Source organism: Polypterus senegalus, chromosome 3 (assembly GCF_016835505.1).
Source record: "Polypterus senegalus isolate Bchr_013 chromosome 3, ASM1683550v1, whole genome shotgun sequence".
In the NCBI taxonomy this organism is placed as follows: Eukaryota; Metazoa; Chordata; class Cladistia; order Polypteriformes; family Polypteridae; genus Polypterus; species Polypterus senegalus.
The window spans coordinates 187,124,142-187,145,330 of record NC_053156.1 but is presented as its reverse complement, the minus strand read 5'-3'; the positions used below and the strand labels follow the sequence as shown (position 1 = coordinate 187,145,330).

General features: G+C 34.4%; 1 protein-coding gene across 8 annotated transcripts in view; it reads right to left on the bottom strand.

The window, feature by feature from the left end:
- otofa (otoferlin a) overlaps positions 1-21,189 on the bottom strand; it is a 565,861-nt gene that overhangs the window by 26,205 nt on the left and 518,467 nt on the right. For all 8 annotated transcript variants that reach the window (XM_039748301.1, XM_039748300.1, XM_039748302.1 and 5 more), the window contains 8 exons: positions 19,736-19,811; positions 14,803-14,954; positions 11,564-11,698; positions 6,319-6,456; positions 3,828-3,955; positions 3,531-3,701; positions 1,920-2,080; positions 479-621 (listed from right to left, as the gene is read on the bottom strand). In XM_039748301.1, the coding sequence (XP_039604235.1) occupies positions 479-621; positions 1,920-2,080; positions 3,531-3,701; positions 3,828-3,955; positions 6,319-6,456; positions 11,564-11,698; positions 14,803-14,954; positions 19,736-19,811 (1,104 nt within the window). The remainder of the gene's footprint in view (positions 1-478; positions 622-1,919; positions 2,081-3,530; positions 3,702-3,827; positions 3,956-6,318; positions 6,457-11,563; positions 11,699-14,802; positions 14,955-19,735; positions 19,812-21,189) is intronic.

Sequence of the window (21,189 nt, the reverse complement as noted above, 5' to 3'; positions counted from 1 at the left end):
TAGTGAAGAAACAGTCAGAAAAGATGAGGAGGGAAAAATGTCAGTGGCCTCCACCTGTTAAACCATTCCTGTTTTGGGGGTCATCTCATTGTTGCCCCTCTAGTGCATCTGTTGTTAATTTCATTAACACCACAGCAGCTGAAACTGATTAACAACCCCCTCTGCTACTTAACTGACCAGATTAATATCCCATAAGTTTCATTGACTTTATGCTATACTCTGATTAAAAAGTGTTCCTTTAATTCTTTTGAGCAGTATATAAATAGTGCTTTAAGCCTTTGAGATCGCTAAATATTAAGAACCTCACAAAAATTAAGTACATAAAAGTAAATAATTAATTAAATATGCACATATTTATACATTGTATTTTGAACATGATGAATTCATACAGTAAATCATTTACCAGTCTTAAAAAAAAAAGAAAACAAAAATCATTCAGCAGTACTCTTTACATTTTTTGTGCATTTGCTAGTGGTACCTGTTCAATTCCTGGCTTATCAGGGTTAAGCAGAGGCCTGGTTTCCACATGTTCAGGGACAAGTTTGTAACAAGCATGTGGTATCTCTTCCCAGTGGTGTAGAACCGTAAGGGCAAGATGCTCATCTGTCTGCTTTTTAAGTCCTGTAAATATAGAATTGGATATTTTAGGATTTAAAATTTATTTAGAATATTAAATAAAAATGTTTTTCTAATGCAATATATTTACTATATGAAAGGCATCTCAGTCATCAGTTAGTAATGGATAAGCCTTTATTACATTGGTGTAAAGATGCACTTTTCTTTTATGTTGCTAAGCATTGCGTTTTGCACTACACATCTTTGTTACTAACAATACAGTGAGGTGGTGGAGAAAAACTGCCTCTCACTGACAGCCTTTGATCTTTGTTAATGTTTAGTGTGTTTACAGGAAAAATGTTCAATGGTGTGTGATAAAAATTAAGTAAAAATAGCTAATGTACATGCTCCCTATTATAGTGTATCTTATTAGTGTACAGTGTATCAAATAAAAAGCTTGATATTGTGGCTTTTAATTAAGTATTAACTTGCTATATTATCTGAAGAAACATTTTGTCATATTTCAAATTACAATGATACTAAACAAATATATGTTGCACAGAGACATATATTTGAAGGAATATTGCTTTGGCAACCAAAATTCCAAAATAAAAAAACCCTGAAGAAAATTTAATTCCATATAATTCCACATAACTGAAACTACAGACTACTGTTTATGAGAAAACTGAAAAATCTTGGCAGCAGTCTTCTTTCTACTAATATTATATACAGTATAAACTCTGACAAATGTTTTTCAACATTGTAAAAATGTAAAATGGCAAAAATAGCTTCTGTGCTTTAAGGACATTCACTGACAAATGACTATTTTTTTACATAAATGTATCTTTATTCTTATCTATCTAAAGCATAAAATAAATCTGGAATGCGATCTGCTAAGCTGTAGGTGAGCTGCCTGTACTTACAAGCACTACATACAGTAAAACGTGTTAAGTGAATCAATCGAAAGATGAAGAACTTGAGTATTCGAGCTAAAATTCTTTGCAATTTCTCATTGCAATGTTTATTTTTCTAGCTATAGATTGTATTTATGGGGCCGTCAAAGTATAACTAACAGTAACTCACACTTTAGTTAAAGAATGGCAGTCTGTCTCCCTTTCTTTGCATGTATGTAAATATAAACCATGCAAATTTAGAGGCAACAGAACTTGTTGATATGTCTTTGAAGGGTGTAAGAAAATTAGACTTCCAGGATTAACACTCAGAAAAATGGAAAGAATATACATAATTTTAGGGCCTAACATTATTGGAGAACTGTTCAACTTCTTAGATTTGTATTATTTTTATTATAAAGCAAAACTTTTATTGGGATGGTTGTGTGAAAAAACAAATACACTTTTTAATACCATTTTCATCTTCTATCTCAGTTGGTCCCAAGAACACTCTGTTGGCAACTTTCACTCGTCCTCCAGGCCCAAAATGAGGTCCATCCACTTTTGCCTCTTTGCAGAGCTTTGTGAGAATCTGTGTGGGCTTCATTGGGTCTCTCCATGCATTATACCCATGACTATGACGATAAGAGAAGCCAAAAAAGTTGAAAATGAAATAATAAAAACAAATTTAACATTAAATGGGTTCTTGTGTTACCGTACAGCCACTCTTAAGCCATAACATTAATTTCACATTATAACTTTAAAATCGTTCTTTTCATATACAGTAGTATGGACTATTTCATTTCCATTTACCATTCTAGTGGCGACCCAGAAATAAGATCATGAATTCCATTTATTCATTATCCTACCCACTATATCCTAACTACAGGGTCACGGGGGGTCTGTTGGAGCCAATCCCAGCCAATACAGGATGCAAGGCAGGAAACAAACCCCAGGCAGAGCACCATGCCACTGCAGGGGGCGCACACACACACACACACACTAGGGACAATTTAGAATCACCAATGAACCTCACCTGCATGTCTTTGGACTGTGGGAGGAAACCAGAGTACCTGGAGAAAACCAACGCAGACATGAGGAAAACATGCAAACTCCATGCAGGGAGGACCCTGGAAACGAACCTGGGTCTCCTAACTGAGAGGCAGCAGTGCTACCCACTGCGCCACCATGTCGCCCTTTACCATACAGGAACTATTAATTCTTATAACTCCACAGTGCAAACTGCAAGATGCAAACTGTCTTACAATTTAAGGGATATAATGGAAGGAAGCAAAGAATTTAGCTATAAGACCTACAAAAACTTTGGACTTTCAGAAATTCCCTTTCACTCTTGGGAGTCTATATCAAGATTTTTTTAACCATGTAGTACTGTTAAAGCTACCAGTATGACAAATGATAGAGTGTCAGAGACAGTCAATTATTTGTCTGGAATAAAACTGCAGTAACCATCATGACAGAAGGTTGCTAAACACAAAATGGATGTAATAATCTTTCTTAATTTATAAATGTTTTTATGTTTATATGGTTAAAATGTGTTACAAATTTTATGCATACACCTAGACCCTGTCTTAAGTAAATTGGATCATATTTTTGCAAAGCATCCAGTTTGGCAGTGTGACAATGTGTTGTGAAATGTTTAACAAAAGCAAAATTTTCTAGACATGAAATAATATAAATTTTCAGAAAAAAAACTTTAATATATAGATTTTAGATTATTAATTTGCACCCTTTTTTGTTTATGACATGTTCATATTTCTTTAATGGCATGACAGCAGACAGATACAATTAAAGTCTGATTTTTCATTCCCACCCAATTACTTGTTATACTGTTCATTGGTAGAATTCAAATGAAAACTTTCAATCTGTAACTATAGGGCAGAATTGTGAGGACTATACCATATACACACAATTTCTTTATACATAAAAATATTAGGAAAAAATTTCTTGCAGGTGAATTACTCTGTGTTTAAAATTTTAATTACTTTTTTAATTATTTGGTCATTCAACAAAAGGATGAACATAAGCTGTCAAAGCAGAGAATAATACAATCAGTAAGAAACTTACATGGCATAACTCTGGGAAATCCCGCATGTTGCTCGATGCTTGCTGTAGTATCGATTCTCCAGGTCAATTTTGGTTTCTCCTATGAGATCATCAGTTCCTACTAAATCCCAGTCAAATACTGCTACTGTAAGCATGGACTCCATGGGAAATGTGGCCTCAATATCAAATGACCTTTGAGGAATTAAAGTAAACAAGACATGAAAAGCATGAGCATCTTCATATATTATTATAATAAAATATTGTAATGTTACATTATTTTATGCAAAAATACACATGTTGATATTTTTCAAGACTTACTTCCCAAAGACCGGGTTCAGCTGTTTAGAAATGTAATTCTCTTTATCTTTAATTTCTGTCTTTCCAAGTTTTATAACAACATAAGGGTCAGCCTTTCCATTAATGTCTGCAGGGTGCAAGTCCGTGGCCTTGTAGAAACATTAATATGTGAAAAGAAACAGAAATCAAAACAGTTATTAACATAGTTTGAAATTAAATTGTAAACAATCTGTTTGTTTCAAATATGAAAACCTACCTTTACAATCAGTCTGATCCATATTCTAATCACAATATTAACTTAGAGTGATTTTTTTTTAAGTTTTTTGTTCCTTACCTTGGCTTACCTTACCTTACCAATGAATAAGTAAAGGAACCATTTCATTTCTTCAGTTCTTTTTTTAATAACCAGTTGTAGTAATGTGACAGGCAGGACTTAACGTTTAAAATTCTGGAATGGAAAGCTACCCGAGAATACAATATTTATAAGTATGTACTAGGGAAGTGCCAGCATGCTGATCTTTTTGCCTAACTTTTTTGGAGAGTGGGAGAAATGACCCACTGCAAAGATGAAATTGTTAGCCCCTCTCTCTATTTGTTGGGTGGTGAGTGTTATATGGTGGAAGGGATTTAAAAATCAAAGATAACAGATTTGGTGAAATGAAATAACAAAGTTATGAGGTAGAGTCACTGTTCTGTCTAGAATGACCAGAATTCAGTTTAACGTTTTGTTAAGAGGAGAAGAATGTTAACCAAATATTCTAGCCAAGTTCATTACCAGAAAAGTAAATCCAATCTGTTGTCTAAACCAAAAAAACAAAACCACAAAATCTGTAGTCAAAAATGAATGCTATTAATATCTTTTTCCAGGATCATTAAATGAAGACGCATACACCAAAAGTTTTGTTTTTTGAATCTGACTAATTGAATATCGAGGAAATGCACAACACTCATCTACCGCCACACACTTCTAGTCATTTTGTCATGGCAAGGATATGGAAATGTGAATCTAAATTGTGACATCTATGACAAAACAAAATGGCATCAGAAAAGACATAAATTTAAAATGACCAAATATCAAAATTAGATTCTGTAGCTCAAAAAACCCTAACAATCATAAAAAACCAAAGTCAGTAAACACATTAATGTTAATAAAAACAAGCAATTTGAACACAAACTTAAAAAGACTAGAAAAAAAAAGAAACACTGAAAAAAAAAAAAGAAAAGCACAGAGACAAAGCAATAGCTAAGGTCAATATCACACACGCATGAGCAAAACACACAAGAAAATGTTTTTGTGTAAATTTGAATCCTGTAAATGGCAGGAAATTATATGTGCATTGTATGTGAAATACATTTGGCAATTATTTTGTCACCTCATTTATTTTTCAAGAACACTAACAGACAGCTAAACAACTGAACTCCAGTAAAAACTGAAGGCACTGTTTATGTTCTATAATATTTAGTATTTGTTGCATTCATATTTGAAAAAATAGAAAAATAAGGACATAAAAATATACAATTTACAGTTAATAATCTAAATTCATCAACACACTACCACAAAGTAAAAGCTTTGTTTTGATCTGCAGGGCTTAGCAGGGCTGCCTTAACCGGAGGGAACAGTTATAATAAGCAAAAGGACACTCTCTTGGCTGGTCTCTTCTACACATCTGCTGGGACAATATTCAACTTATTTATAATAAACAAGCTTGTCAGCATCAGGAAGATTATTTGTATTTATGTTGCATACCTAGATCACTCTTTCCCTTTTGCTAGTTAAACAGACTAAATTTGGAAACAAAGAAATTAGTAACAGTTGCTTGTTATGTCAAAACAACCTACTGCCACACTGTTAACAGCCACTTTACATTTATTTAAGCAATTCAGTGTGAAATGGAAAGGGAGCACATATCGAACATTTGATATTCTGACTCTCACACAAGAATTATCTGTTTATTCCTCAAATGATTAATAAAAATAAAATCCACTTTGTTCTTTTCCCCTTTAGATATTCAATGAGTAGTAGTTCACAATTGCACTCATAAGGTGGTGCTTATTTTTAGCAGATGCTGCATGAAAGAAATAGGAAGATGTCACATTCAGCCTTTGTACCTAAAATTATTTGTGATTGCCAGTGAATTATACAGTACACTGAACAGACATCTATTGTCCCATTTACTTGGAAGTTACAGTCATTATATAACAGAATGTTTAAAATAGAGTGCTTTGTTAAAGCATTCAGTAATAATTTTAAGTGACAGCTCTTTTGATTTTAGAAACATAGTAGAAGGAATGTTGTATTAATTTCTCTATATGCAAATAAATCAATGTACAAATCTCTTTTGCAGCACACAACCAGCATACCAGCATCCTTCCACAATAAACTAAAATACTACCAGAAGTATGAGTTTAAAATAAATATGAAAGACCCAATAGATGGTAGTGTCAAGTCACAGTAACAGTATTTTAGCTCTCCAGTATTAAATAGGAATGCTGCTATTTTTAAATGACTTACCCTGACGACATAAACTCTGACTAACACATTCACAGGATCATTGTTTGGAATACCCTGGAACATGCCAAAGTTGGGATCAAAACTGGCTTCTTTGGTAACATCTTCTGGAAGAGGCATTTTATAGACACAGAGGGAGCCCTGAGTTTAGAGAAAACACAAAACATTAATTACTTCTACAGTTTTTCAGAGATTAAAAATGATTTGGTAACTGTTGCAGTTGTCTTGTGTGCTTTTTTTTTTTTTTTGGACCAATATGCAGTCTATGATAAAAAGTTGTTTAAGATTAAAGAACTCTTTCTGTGATTTACTTAATTGGTACTTTTAATAAGACTGATTTTTATAGAAGCATAATTGCTCTTTTATTGTAATGCATACATAATAATCTAAATCAAGTTTAACTGATTAAAAAAAGTTACTCTGATTAAGACTTTTACAAATCTACTGATGTAATATAATGAATTCAGCTATACCTTCTTATGTATTATATGTTATTTGAAAACATAAAATACATGAATGTGGACAATTCACAGGTATCTTTAGACATATTCTTCCCTATTGTTTGTGGTGACTGGTAATGTAATAAAATGCAAGTCTTTAAATAAACATTCACAGTGTGATGGAGAGTTCAGTTGGCATAAGTTGGCCAGAGCCAAAGGCATCACCAGTGGCACAAGGCAGGGTTGTCTCACTAAAAACCAACAGGCAAAATGGCAGCAACAGAACTCCTGCAGATGCTAGTGTCGATGTACATGGACCACTAAGGAGCAGCATGTCACCCTGGACAGGCATCCTTGTATGGCACCAGCATGAGTGTGAGAGAATGAGAAGGCTTCAATAGTAGGAATTAATGTTGCCTTAAGACACCACAGGGCACATAACTCAGCAGAGGTAGGCCTGAGGCAAAATTAAATAAGTGGCAATTTCTCCTTGCTGCTTAGAGGGCTTGCAGGCAAAGAAATGAATGCATGCTGTCCCTCTAACAAAACAGGCAGATTGACCTGACCCTTTAAAGATGACAGCACACTTGAACATTCAGGAAGAACAGGGACTTCTAAAAGTATTTTTGGTTTGGTGTACCTGGAGCAAATGTAAGACTGTTCTGACCCTCCAAGGGATCACAGAGTGGGTTTTAAAGCCAGGGGTCCATTGAGTGCAGAGTTGGTAGGAAAAAAAGGTGAACATTAAATTGGTAATTTTAAAAAGGCCCAGAGAGTGTGAAAGACAGGAAGATGGACATGAGAGAAGGAGTAGTTTGGTTAGGCAAGCAAGTAAACAAGCTGCCCCTTTAGACAGACGGGTCATTTAGGGAGACCCAGAAAAAGTGTCTATTGTTATTCAATTTAGTTTATAATTTGTGACATATTTCCTGCATTTATCCCCCCTTTTGTCTTCATGATGCACTTCATTGTGGGGAGGGCTTCCAAGAGGTCCACCTTCTATCACAATATTAAGTGTTACTTTAGCCTTGAAAACATTTTCATAGCAAGTCAAGGAAACACTTTAAAAACATTGCCCAGCCTGTAAATCTTGCGGAAAAGTAGAAGAAGAAAAAAAAAAACAAATAGTATGCGATATTTAAAGAAAAGAGTGCTATGTCACAACTTTACTGTTAAGTAGACACTTAGGTTTGAAGTTTACCTTTTGTAAGAAACTGGTCTTGGACCACTATGTACAACATTTAACATTTCCAGCACCATGATTTTTTTTTCTGTTATTAGGGTGCTAGAAAACAAAAACTTTTGAGCAGTTAAAAATGTGGTAACCTTGGTTTAAATGTGTTTTTTTTTAAGTTTTGAGCTTAATATATCTGCCTTTAGGTATTGTTAGGGGACGTGCACCAGATAATTAATTTATAATCTAATATATTATTATGATAGAAACATTAATTCTGTCAAAAATGGAAGAGCACTGATTACAGAAATTTGGCAAAGTTCATTATGCTGTTTGTTCTGTTTTTTATACATATTATCCATCTTTTTTCTCCCTGAATGTTGAATGTAATTCCTCTGTAGACACTTTCCCATCCCATATCTTACTAACGACTTACTATATATTTTGCATTGCTGTCATGCTCCGTTCTCAGTAGCTGAATGAATTTCTCATAAATGTGCAATATCTTAGGAGAGCCTCCAATGGAACATGCACAACCTGAAATTGTATTTGTGAATTTGATTAAACTGATTCATATCATTTATGTCAGTTCACTTCCACTTATTTTGGAGTGAAGTGCAACCTAATTAATAAAAGCCACATGATAAGTTGAAGTAGGCCATTTTCATCATGTGGCTGAGTGGAGCTGAGAGGGAGCACACAATTTTAAATGCAGCTTTAATCAATGTATTATTCTTTAGAGTATGCTTGATACATGCATTTAACTATGGATTCCTTGCATTTTTTGCATGCAAATTGGAAATCTGCAGCACATTAATAGTTTAACTGTAAAATAAAACCAAATAACTGTATTACATATCACCAGTTTTACAGAGAGGTGAAAGTTCAACTTTTTTCAGCAATGTTAAAAATAAACATTGTGGCGTATGGCTGGGGCACCTATATAGTGGACGGACCAGGGGAGAGAGCATATTGAGGACATTTCCTCCCCTAGAATGCTGGAGGGCAGGCCCCCTGGGTTGCAGCGGTGCCTCGGACTAACACAGACTCTTGGAGAGTTGGAGTTTGGAGCAGCCCTGCTGGGTTCCATGGGTGTGGCCAGGAGGCGCTGCAATTACTGTTGAGCCCTGGTGGCAGCACTTCCACCACACCCGGAAGTGGTACCTGAAGAAGGTTGCTGGACAACTGGAGCACTTCTGGGTGCCCTATAAAAGGAACCAGTTGCCACTACCCCAGGGAGCCTGAGTTGGGAGGAGGAGGACAAAGCTTGCTGGAAGAGGAGTGGAGGTGCAGACAGAGAAAGAAGGTAAGAATGAGTTTTGTGCTGAGTGTTTGTGCTTTGGAACAGTGCTGTATAGGTGGGAAACAGGGGAAGGTGTTTCCCACAGGGGAAAAATAAAAAAATAAAATGTGTGCGCTGAACTGGTGTCTCTGCAGGCCACAACATCCACAATTCATCTGGTTTGTAAAATCACAAGTCCTAAAGAAAGAAGTCTGTCAGATTCTTTGAGTCCCATCCTCTACGATGTTTGTGCATGCAGTGGTACATAAAGGGAAGTTACTTTATTAAATAATAAAAGCAGTTTATTCACATTACTGACACGAGTGCTCTGGAAAATTTTAATGAATAATTAAAATTGTATTTTAAGTTTACTTTCATAAAATGTGTTTTTTCTTCTGTGCACATTAGAAATATACAGAATCAATGCATAATTTTAACACATTTTTTTTTTTTTTACAAATATTTCTATTTATTTCATTACCAACATATTTTAATACTCCATGTGATTCTTAACTGCATTTCACTATCAAACATGTTATCTATTTATTTGTTGACTCAGTGATGCTGTTAATGAACATTACCTGTATTAATAACATTACCTATTCCAGGTATAGTGTTTAAACTATCTTTCTAGTAATAGATTTCCCAAGTTTTGAAGATAATATAAGACTGTACTAAAGGAAAAACGGTACAAGTTAAAAGCAAATATTAAGTTATTTGAGCTAATTAAACAGAATACTTTCCAAATTAAATGGTTTACTCTCAAAATGTACTTTTCCTCTATAAATTAGTCATTATATAAAATAATGAATAGTAAGATGAAAATAAATGTTAAATGAATTTCACTGCAAGACAGAGTACAGTATCAAAGACCCATCAATCAGCCAGTACATATTATAGTTTTTAATAAAGTAAATATGATGAAAAGAGGAATAGAAAATCTGATGAACAGAAAATGTTAGTGCACAGAGTGTATTTGCTTCTTATTATTTTCAGTGAAGACATGATAAATTACTTTACTTAGTTCAAGAATGCATTGAAATTAACAAGCAAGTTGAACGAAATGCATCTGTTAGTCCAATATATTTTTGTCACAAAATATATTTGTATCCAGGAGCAGCTCTCTGTAAGACCGACCACACTTCATCTAGAATACCAATGGTTTAAATCTAAAACAAAAGAAATATTAGTCCAAAGCAGGATTACATGAGGACTGGTGGTGGTGGGTTTATGGAGGATCTCCTGGGTTGGTGACATATGCCACTCTAGGTCATGGCATAGAATCATAAAGGTGCCAGCTGGTATTGTGTAACACATCCACTTAAACATTCTGCAATTGTCCGAAGAGGATGTGGAACAGACAAATTATTCATGGTAGCTCATTCAAAGACAGGTACAGGTACACTGCTTACAAAAGAAGGGGAATTTATTCCAAGTAAAAGATATCAGGTGGGTGCAGGTTGGTGCACTTGGGGGTTTCTTAGGTGGACATATAGTGAAAATTTTAAAATGGTGGAATCACCTTCATGTTGTACTGTTGGCAGATGCAAAATGCGATAACATGCAGTACAGGTAACCAGCTAGCGTCAACAAGTGTCCCCGTTAACATGAACACTGCTATTCAGATTATAATCGATCTGAGAATGTTGTTTGGATTAAACCATTGTTTATGTTACAATATCTTTATTTGTAAATCTGGAGTGTTCAGCCTAAAAGATGAAATGAGACTCATTGCTTAGGATGCCCTGATGCAAATAATTAATAACCCATGTTCATTAAATTCAACATTGATAACAAATTGTTAACTGAATGCATCAAAATGGATACAATGAATGAAGACTCATCTCCGTTTGGCAACTATGGTGCCATAATTCTAAAGATGGTAAAATACTTTGATGTTGGTGGTATTTTCCCTGAGCCTCCTAAATCTATCACTTCTGCATGGCTCTTATGAAATTCATCCAAGTACGTTCTTCAGCTGCCGAATGTATTGTCATCATATTCTTGATACTCTTCTTGGTGTCACATAGTAGAAATACAATCATCTCAAAGGACATTATGATTATCATTCCTTCTTCTACAGTGATATTTGTGAACATAAAGGACATGCAAATCTAAGCATCTGTTTGCCGCACTTGGACATGATGATCTCCTAGGTTGGATTTCATGGCAATTGGTCCATTTCTTAATATTTAACATTCATATTTTTGTTTGATTATGAATGGCAAAGCAACAATTTGGCAGTTGACTAAATACACCAGCCATGAACTGACAGCTTTCAAAGTGGTTTTTGTAATACTTATGAACATTTTTATTTACTTAAAGGACGGATTCTAAGCTCAGATCTCTCACCTTATATCTCCCAACAATTCTTTCATCTTCAGTCACACTGTCATCGTCATCTCCAATTTTGCCTCTGTACAAGTTGAAGGTGTGCAGCCAGTCTTCAAAATTGTCATACTCATTTTCTAATTCTTTGTTGTATACCTGCAAGAAATATGATTCTTAATAAACTATTGTGGCACATAGCTGGGGTCCAGGCCCAGCCAGGACACCCCTTCACTCTATATTCAGAGGGAGCAGCCCTGGACAGTGCAATACCTCCCTCTGGACACTAGATGGCTGCCCCCCTGGGTTGGAGCAGTGCCTCGGTTTCCCACAGGCCTCCATGGGAATTGGAGTTGGGTGCAGACCTGTTGGTTCCCACAGGCACCGCTAGGAGGTGCTGCAGCTGGGACTCCTGAGCCTGTATCGGTAGCGTATTTGCCACACCCGGATGGACTATAAAAGGGTCCAGCAACCACCACTCAATGGCCAGAGTCGGGTGGAGGAGGACAAAGCTAGTTTTGTGGTTCAAAGTAAGGTACATAAAATTATAAAGTCAAACTATATAAAATGCACTTGGTGAACTGTAGATTCTCTATAATTTCTAAGGGTGAAATCAGAAAAGTAGATTTTTTTGTCTCATTGACAGTACAGAATCATGTGGGCTTGGCTAGTACTTAAATTCAGTCAGGTATATACCACTTATTTTAGATCTATGTTCGATCTTGACACTTTATAGGATTTGGAACTGAGATTTCCTGATGTTATAAAGGTAGGGCAGAAAAGTGATGGGAGAAGTAAGCCGTAATATATTAATTCATCCTTCAAAAAAAATTTTTGATTAGCAGTTCAGCCACCATGAGTGTTCTGTAGTAAGGACAGGTTTTAAGATGGTGTAAGCTTGTGGGCAGCAAACAGATGCTGCATGGACCATTGCTTCTCCACCAGACCTGCTCTAGCGGACATCAAATGGTAGACTCATTGCTAACACTGGAATAGAGAGATAGAAAAGCTCACAACCTGAAGTCGGTGGGTGTATCTGTTTATTCAGATTTCTGGGAGTTGTACACCAACATTAATTAAACCTGAACTCACTGGCTGGAGCTACACCAGCTTAGTTATATGGCTGCCTCTGTAACTTGGGGGAAAACAGCTTGGATAAACTGCAATTTCTTTTACAAAATGGGTTACTCTTTATATTTACATTGTACACTATTGCTGAAACAACTAATTGATTTCATAAATTGATGAAAACAGTTACTAAACTAACTTTTGTTGATTATTTCTCTTGTGTATTATGTACATCATTTCATTGACCATGTTAATCACACTTTGAGATATGGGGGAGATGGAGGATATAAAAATGGTGGAACTTTGAAAACCAAAAAAGTGTGGAGTTATTTCAACTTTGCATCTGTTAAGGAATACTGCATTTCTTTAAAAAAGTCTGTAAAAATGACCTAATTTGGTATAGGAAAAAAAAAACCATGATGTGGGAGCACCTGGAAAGAAAACACACAGAAAAAATTGTGGTATTTCTCTTACTCTCTCTCCCTCACTCATTCACTCACTCTGGGGGCCAGTGCAGCAGCACATTTAATATCACTTTCTTCTGGCAGCTTAAAATCCTTATCTGTCAGCAGCAATATACAAAACTTTTTTGATGATACTAATGGCTGGTGACACTCATTTCATCTTGGGTTCTTTGCTGTAATCAAGTGAATAAAATCACACTACACTCAAGACTACTTTTGTTGAAGCTTAAGAAAAGTTTAGATGTTAACAGTAATCTTGAAAGTGTTAAGTGTCACCTTAAAGTTAGCAACATGACTTGTCCCTATGCACTATTTTGGCAAATGTAAGTTTAAAGAATACTTGTACTATTGATGTGAAGGAGAGGGCTGTGTAATAAAATGTGTTGCATTTTTTAAAACTCCATTTATTCAAAATAGTAATTATCCAGCTATTAATTAATATTTAAGACATTTAGAAATATTTGCATTTTTGCTGTAGCTTTATATTTACAACACACTTTTCTTGTTGGAGAATCACTGATCTAACCATTAGTTTGTATGCAAACATTAATACAGTAAGATAGTTATTATATTTCTGCTATACTGTGATATACAGTATGCATAGCCTAACAGCCAACACATTAGAGTCATACTGTCAACAGTCAGCCAATTTTTTAAAAAAGTTGCTGCATAGTTTTCAAAACTTTTCAAACTTTAGCCACTCAGTTGTATGGTTGACTGGTGGCCAAAAATAATAATGAAAATGTTTTCTCCAATTCTGCTTCCTACTATCCCCCTTCAAAGATGAGGGCATCATCATTTCTAGCATTTAGAAGCCTTCACAACATTTCAAGTATCTCCTGAATCAATAACGACATGTACACAATTCAAGAAGGTTTTCTTCTCATCATAAACTGATGATTCTTTTTTACTTAAATGCTCTGAAATTAATCATATTCTTTTCTTTACAGCTCTTTAAAATTTCATGACCAGATATTGATTTTCATTTACTTTGTGATTTTTCTTTAAGCACCACACAAAAGGAACACAGAGTTGTCATTTATACTGTAGAGACCTTGTTATGTGAAAAACATGAAAAATATTTAAAAAAAAAAGTTTAATTATTTTTGTCCATCAAACAACTATACAAATTAATAGACAAAGTTTAACATTTTTTTCAAAATCATGCAGCACACCACCAAGCTGAAACTTTGTAGAATGACCATAATAACAAAGTAGGAAGAACCCACAAATTCCAGATTACCATGAACCTAGCCCAAATCCCAGTTCCAACAGTTTACTTTTCCACGTATTAATTAACTTTTAATAGAATTAAAAATATGTACAGTAGAGCATGGACAGCCCAAAAGTAATGGAGATTGGGGATAATTCAAAAAGATATTTAAAAATAGATCAGATAGTTGGAAATACCTGATGGAAAATAGAACAAAATCCTTTGGATTCACTCATATTTTAAAATATGCAATTTAATATTTGTATTAAATAATATTTGTAGTATGTTAAATTATTCATCAAAACATTTGTAAAATAATAATGTGTTAAAGTCTAAACAGACCACTTTACTTAACTTGTATTTTTTTTTTTTTGCTAATTAGATAACTGATATTGCACTGTACCTGAGATGGGGTGGATTAAGGCATGCCAACACTTGGGCCAGACCTGCCTATAACCATGAAAAATTTATTAAAAAAACAAAACAAAACAAAAATACTGTATGGCTAGCTCACTTACTTGCAGCTCGTCTATCTTCTGTTTATTTTTTTTGTCCATTACTTCAGTCATCTGGTTCTTCTTTTTCTTATCCTCTTTTGGTGCCTTGGTCTTCTCTTTGCCTTTTTCCTTGCCTTTTGTGCCTTTCATGGGAGATTCATCAGGTTTGACATCTGAACATAAAGATGGAAGCAAGGCGGTGGACACGAGACATGCCAAACATGAATTCTACATGAAAGTTGACGCTTAAGTGCAAGACTTCTAATCAAGAGGAATATTTTTTTGCCTCTTAGGTATATACCATATGTATGCAGTCAGGAGGGAGTGGGATGCAGTGCCATTACATGAAACCTGCAACCTTTGTTTCTGCTTAGGTCAGAATTAGTAATGTTTTCAGTTTCATTTTCAATAAATATGATTATTGATTACTATAAAATTGGACTAATTTTTGAGAAGACTGCTGAATTTATGGAAATAAAAATAATATGGTAGTAATTCTTTTCACGAAACATTAAGTTCGTCCATTTGCATATAAATATTCTTTATATTAATAAATATACATTTATTTTATAAAATCTTAATATTGAATTGATACACATTTTAAGTGCAATTACTCATACTAAACAGAATATATAAACATACGGCCAACTTTCATGGTAGCTGTAGCGAAGCTTAATGGAGGTGGAACAAAAACATGGGGAGCAGCAAGGCACACCAGCCACCAACAGTAAATGTACACATCCTCAGCAGCAGCGTTAAGCAGATGAGATGAAACATGTCAGCAATACATCAAGTGCTAAATAGCCCACATCACAATACTGGGACCAGCCCGAGGTGGTAATATTCTCACCAGAATAAATAAAAATAACATCAAGTCTATTCTTTGCATAATGGGCATTTTTGTTTAAAGTCCAGTAAAATATCCTTGTCTGCAAGCTCAAAACCAGCATCCATAAATTATTTTCCAGTGTAATTAATGCTCTGCACAGAATTAGGAAGATTTAAGATATTTCTTTACATTTATTGATAAATCTATACCAAAATTGTACATAAAATTGTCTCCACAAAATGTATATTTTAAAACGTTTTTCAGCTGTAAGTGTAAATGTTTAAATCACTTGGACAAACATGAGTATGCATAAAATTTACTGCATTTGCAGAATATTTAGTTTATATATATCACTACTAAAAACTCATGTACCCAAAAGTGTATGTATCTCATGAATTTTATAGTTTTTTGAAAATTAAGTATTTAAAATGTAGGTATTAATGTCAACTGCTCTCAAACAATATTTTTATACCTGCATTTTATGTTACATAGAGCATACAATTTAACATCACCTATCAAAAAGGATCCATAATGGTGTTAAGATCACATTTACATTATCTAGAACAGGCCAAAAGCTAAAACTCATCCTGGGAACATTTTTAATTTGACTTATATGCTTTCTGAATTTCAATCATTCCTTTACTCCACCAGACAGACAGCTTGCAAAATGCCACATAGACCTTTATGTGAAATTTCCCACTAAGTCATCTGCAGTCTGGATTCCTTTTAATGAAGAAGAGGTTAATTTATCCCAATTACTGGTAAATCATTCAAGTTGCTCATTAGGAAATACCACATGCACACTTCACAGCTGCACGGGCAAAAACTGGCATAAATTAAAACAGAGTATTAGTGTTTTTGTTTAGTTAAATTAGACACACTCCTGGAACAGAATACATTTCTGTAACAAAATGCTCTAGAATATAAATGAATTGCTTGCTATCAAGTAAATTAATGACATTCTCTATAGTTTATTTTGACATGTGGTGTTAAATTACCTAAAATAAAAAATATATTTATAAAGGATCTTTGTTCAGTAAAAATATTACAAAAGAATGGTAATGATAACTTTTACATTCAAATACAGATACTCTACAGTCTAGGTATTTGATAGTCCATCCAGGGCCCCAGTCACTATGCTTATTGCTGTGTGTTCTTAGGTTATTATGACCTTTACACGTGCAAGATTGATACATTTATGGGAGCACTATGGAGTTAGACAGGACAAAATGAAAGATAAAAATAATAATAATCCATTCAATTTTTTCCCCAAATTTGTGCTTTCTATTGTATGGTTGCAGGGGATTGGACCTATCCTGGTAAAACAAGTGTAAGGCAGTAATCAGCCCTGAATGGGATATCAATCCATTGTATATTAAAAATAACAGGATCTGCGAGAAGCAATAAAATGAAAGTTAACAGACAGTCAAGGTATCAGTCCATTTCAATAGCACTTCACTAAGATCTTTTGGTCATTTCTTGTACAGAGTTGCAGCTACACTGAGTTAACACATGTTTATTTTAGCTCTTCAGAGCTCTATTAAGAAATACTCCTTAAATTTGTTTCCTTGTAACTTACAGCATATTAAATGATTGTGTGTTTGATCTTGTAAATTTAATTAGCGCTCTTGTTTTATTTGACTAAAACATGTTGTGATGGTGTGCCACATACAATAAAGACGAATTGAAACCCACACAGAGTACAATCAGATGATCAGTAATTACTTTGTTAGAACTTACATGTTTCTTATTATAATAACAAAATATATAATAATATTATTATGTTTTATATATATTATAGCTATTCAGAAGAATATAATGTGTAGGACAGAATATTGGCTTACTGGCAGGAAACATATGGAGCATTAGGAGGATCCTTTTTCTTTCTTTTTTTTGTTATGTATAGTAAGATACAGCAAGTATCTTTTTGTGACGTCATTCAAAATTTCACAATTAAAGGACTAACATCTTGTAACCAGAACATGCAAAAATGTTTACTTTTTTATTTTGAAGTTTCACTCTAAATAATCTTTTTACATCTCTTACTCACTGCCTCTCCTTAATCACCTTTACCACAAAGCAGCCATTATGTCTAACACCATCCTAAACTGGATTCCCTCATTTGTGGCTTGGCCAGGTTCCCAAACCTTCTGTTTGATGTAGGTACGTGGGGTGCCCACAGGGTACCATGGGTTATATCCAAATTATTCTTTGAAACTCTTTCTTTGTATCTCATTATCTAGAGGTTATTGGAGTAGACATATTTAAGGCTGAATTCCCTTCTCAAAGCCTCTCACCTTAATGAAACACACGAAGGACGGTGATCTTTTTGTAATCCAAAATACCAGGGGTAACCTGTGCCTCAGGTGAGGCCTGATGGTGGCTAAAAGGAATAGCAATTTGGCATATTGGAGCCAGGCCTTGGTACCAGGAATGTTGAGGGTGAGAGGACTTTCGACTTTGGTGATGCAATGGGAATGTTTCTGTGTTGCACTATGTTTAAGAAGGAGGTAAACAAGTTTGTGATATTTAAGTATGATGGTGAAAGGAGCATGATAAAATACATTTTTTTCAGGGCATGGCAAAAAATGGTTGTGTATCAAAATATCACTTAGTTGTAGGTGATGTTTAGTGGCATGAAAAAAGTAAAGGAAATTATGCACTAAAGCTGATGGTTTAGAAATTGAATGAGGAGATTTTGAGAAGAAAGTTTGCGAAAACATTGGTATCAAAAGCAAAATTTTTAGAAGCATCAGGAGTGAATAGCAAGTGGGAAGTGGTGAAGAATGTCTGATGAAAAAAATAGAAGTCAGCAACTGGACAAAGGGACAACAAAGAAACATAGCAATATGGTGGTGGAATACTGAGACAGATGGCAATTTAGGAAAAGAGGAAAGGTTAAGAGTAGTTGCAAAAAATTGAAGGGAAAGATGACAAGGCAATATATAAGGAAGCAAGCCAAACAGTTAAAAAAAACAGAAGGAGCCAAAAGGCTGGAAAAAGGAATGGGAAATGTGTTCAAGATTGTGAAACAGATGGTAAAAGAAAGACAGGATGTAGTAGATGTAAATTGCACTAAAGACTAGGATGCTGGATGAAGGTGACTGGGTGTGTCATGGAGGACATGCTGGGAGAAACAATTTCCAATACATGGAATGTCAAAAGATGGTTAAAACAAGATGCAATTATGTGAAGGTTACTCTGCAGGTGAAAAGTGCAACTTTAGATTGAAGGAATCATATGAACAGGGTTGTAGAATGCTGTAGTAGAATGCTGATGTAGCAAGTGTAAATTCAGATACCAGCAATTGAGGTTTTTGTGGAGAAAGTAAGGAAGCTCTACTTCATACATGCTCAATGCAAACAGAGGTATGGGAACAGCAGCAGTTATGAGGGTGCATTTCACATACTGACTTGTAATTGACCACCTTTGGCACAGAAGGGAAACATTTACACATTTACGAAAGCTGTGTGAGGAGTAATATGCTGAACAAGAGTGAGTAGAGGCTGATTAAGCCAGAACATGAAGCAAAACTGGGAAGAATGGTAATGAGAATAGTTAGGTGCATGTGTGGCATATCAAGGAGTAAGAGGAAGGCAAATACCAATTTAAGAGAAAGATTTTCTGTGGAGGTGGTAAGTTTTGAGCTAAACAGAAACAGACGAAAGTGAGACGTGTGGAGTGTACATCAGAGGATGGCTTAGTGAAATGGTGCACACAGATGGAGGAAGAGGGTAGACTGACAAAGACATGGTTGGAGGTGATGTTGAATGATATTAAAAGACTGTTTCTCATAGCAAAGTATGCCCAGGAACACAGAAAGTGGAGTAAAATTATGATAACAATGATGATAGTAGTTATAACCAAGACATCTGACTCATTTTACTTTATGAGAATGACTTTCTTTTAATGTTAATAGTATCAGTTTGATCAAAACCTTGGATATTTTATAAGCATTTAAATTTGGAAGATGATAATATTTGCTAGAATATTGGCCAAAACAACAACCAAAAACAACTACAAACCAAATGACTTATGCCATGCATGAGAGAGAAACCTTTATGAATTTATTTGAAATGAGACAAATTTGAAAGGCATGATTGGTATCTTTTTGCAAAAGATTACCTGCACCTTCGGCTGCAATCTCCATATCTTCTTTTTCTTCTGCCTCTGCTGCAGCTGCTTCTTGGGCTCTCAGTTGCTGAAATATAGCACCACTAGCATCATATTTTGTTATTTTTAAAAAATTTTATTTAATTTTCTGTACATGAACCTCAAATTTTTAAATTTTAAATGCAACTAAATGGCGAATTTAATACATCTCCTGCTCATATAATATTCAAAAATATTCAATCATATTTAATGAAGGATAAATGATCTACTTAATACATTTGATATGGGGTTTAAGGATGTTAATGTTATGATTCAGTTATTGTATATTTAAAGGAGAAATAAAGCAGAGGAGTACAAGTTAAAATTATATAAAAATTTAATTTCATAATTGTAGACTTGATAATCTTTACAGCAGAACTACTAAAAATGGAAACCAATCAAAAAAATAAAAAGGGCATTTTGTGGAGAAGCCAACTTGTTATATTGTACAGAAAAGTGGCAGCACATCTGCTATTGATGTTTCAGGACAGAAGCTCAGGCAAACAAAATGTACCATAATCTAAAATGGATCAGCAAAACAATGGAAACAGTTAGAATAAGGGGTGACATAATCACAGTTTCATTAGCATATACAAGTAACGCAAAAGCAATGTGAAATTATTATTATTTTTTAATTTTATTGTAATCATTCCATCCAGTTAGATCAATTTTTACAAAAATAGGATTGAAAACAAATCAATGTGAAATTATAGAAGAGAGCAGTTATGAGTTTATTGGAAATTTTAAGGACATTTTATCTTTATTTCGGTAAATACTATCATTATACAATGCAATAGGTCGAGCTGTTCCCAAAAAAAGTCAAAATTACATACTGTATATTCTCACTTGAGACTTGAAACATAGAGAATGGCATGCTAATGGACTTTGAGGGCCTGTGTGTTATTCCCCACTGGTAAAAGGAGAGCATGAAGAATGACCATGTGGAGTGTGGCTCAGTGTTATTATAACAGAAAATGGGCTTACAGAAATTCTCTAGAGATATCGGCATACATGGGCACTGGCTTGAGTAATGGGAAAGGTGGTATTTTACAGTGCTGAAAACTAGAATATTAATAGTTTTGAATAAAATCACATTATAAAAACTTTCAATAAAATGCCATCAGAGAGTTGTCCAGAAGTACTGCACAGAAACTATATATCATTTATAACAATTATCTGACTACTGTGTCTATATACTCTAAAATTATGAGTACATATTTGTGCCATACTTTTATAAAATAAAAATGTAGACATAGCAGAAAAGGCTGAAATGAGATCTGATAATTTACTCAGTCTCTAAAAATTCCATGGCACTCACATAGTTTATAAATAATAAGTAGAATTTTGTGAAATATCATCTTAATGCACTAAAATTGATGAAGATTATATGTATATATATATGTATATATGTATATATATATATATAT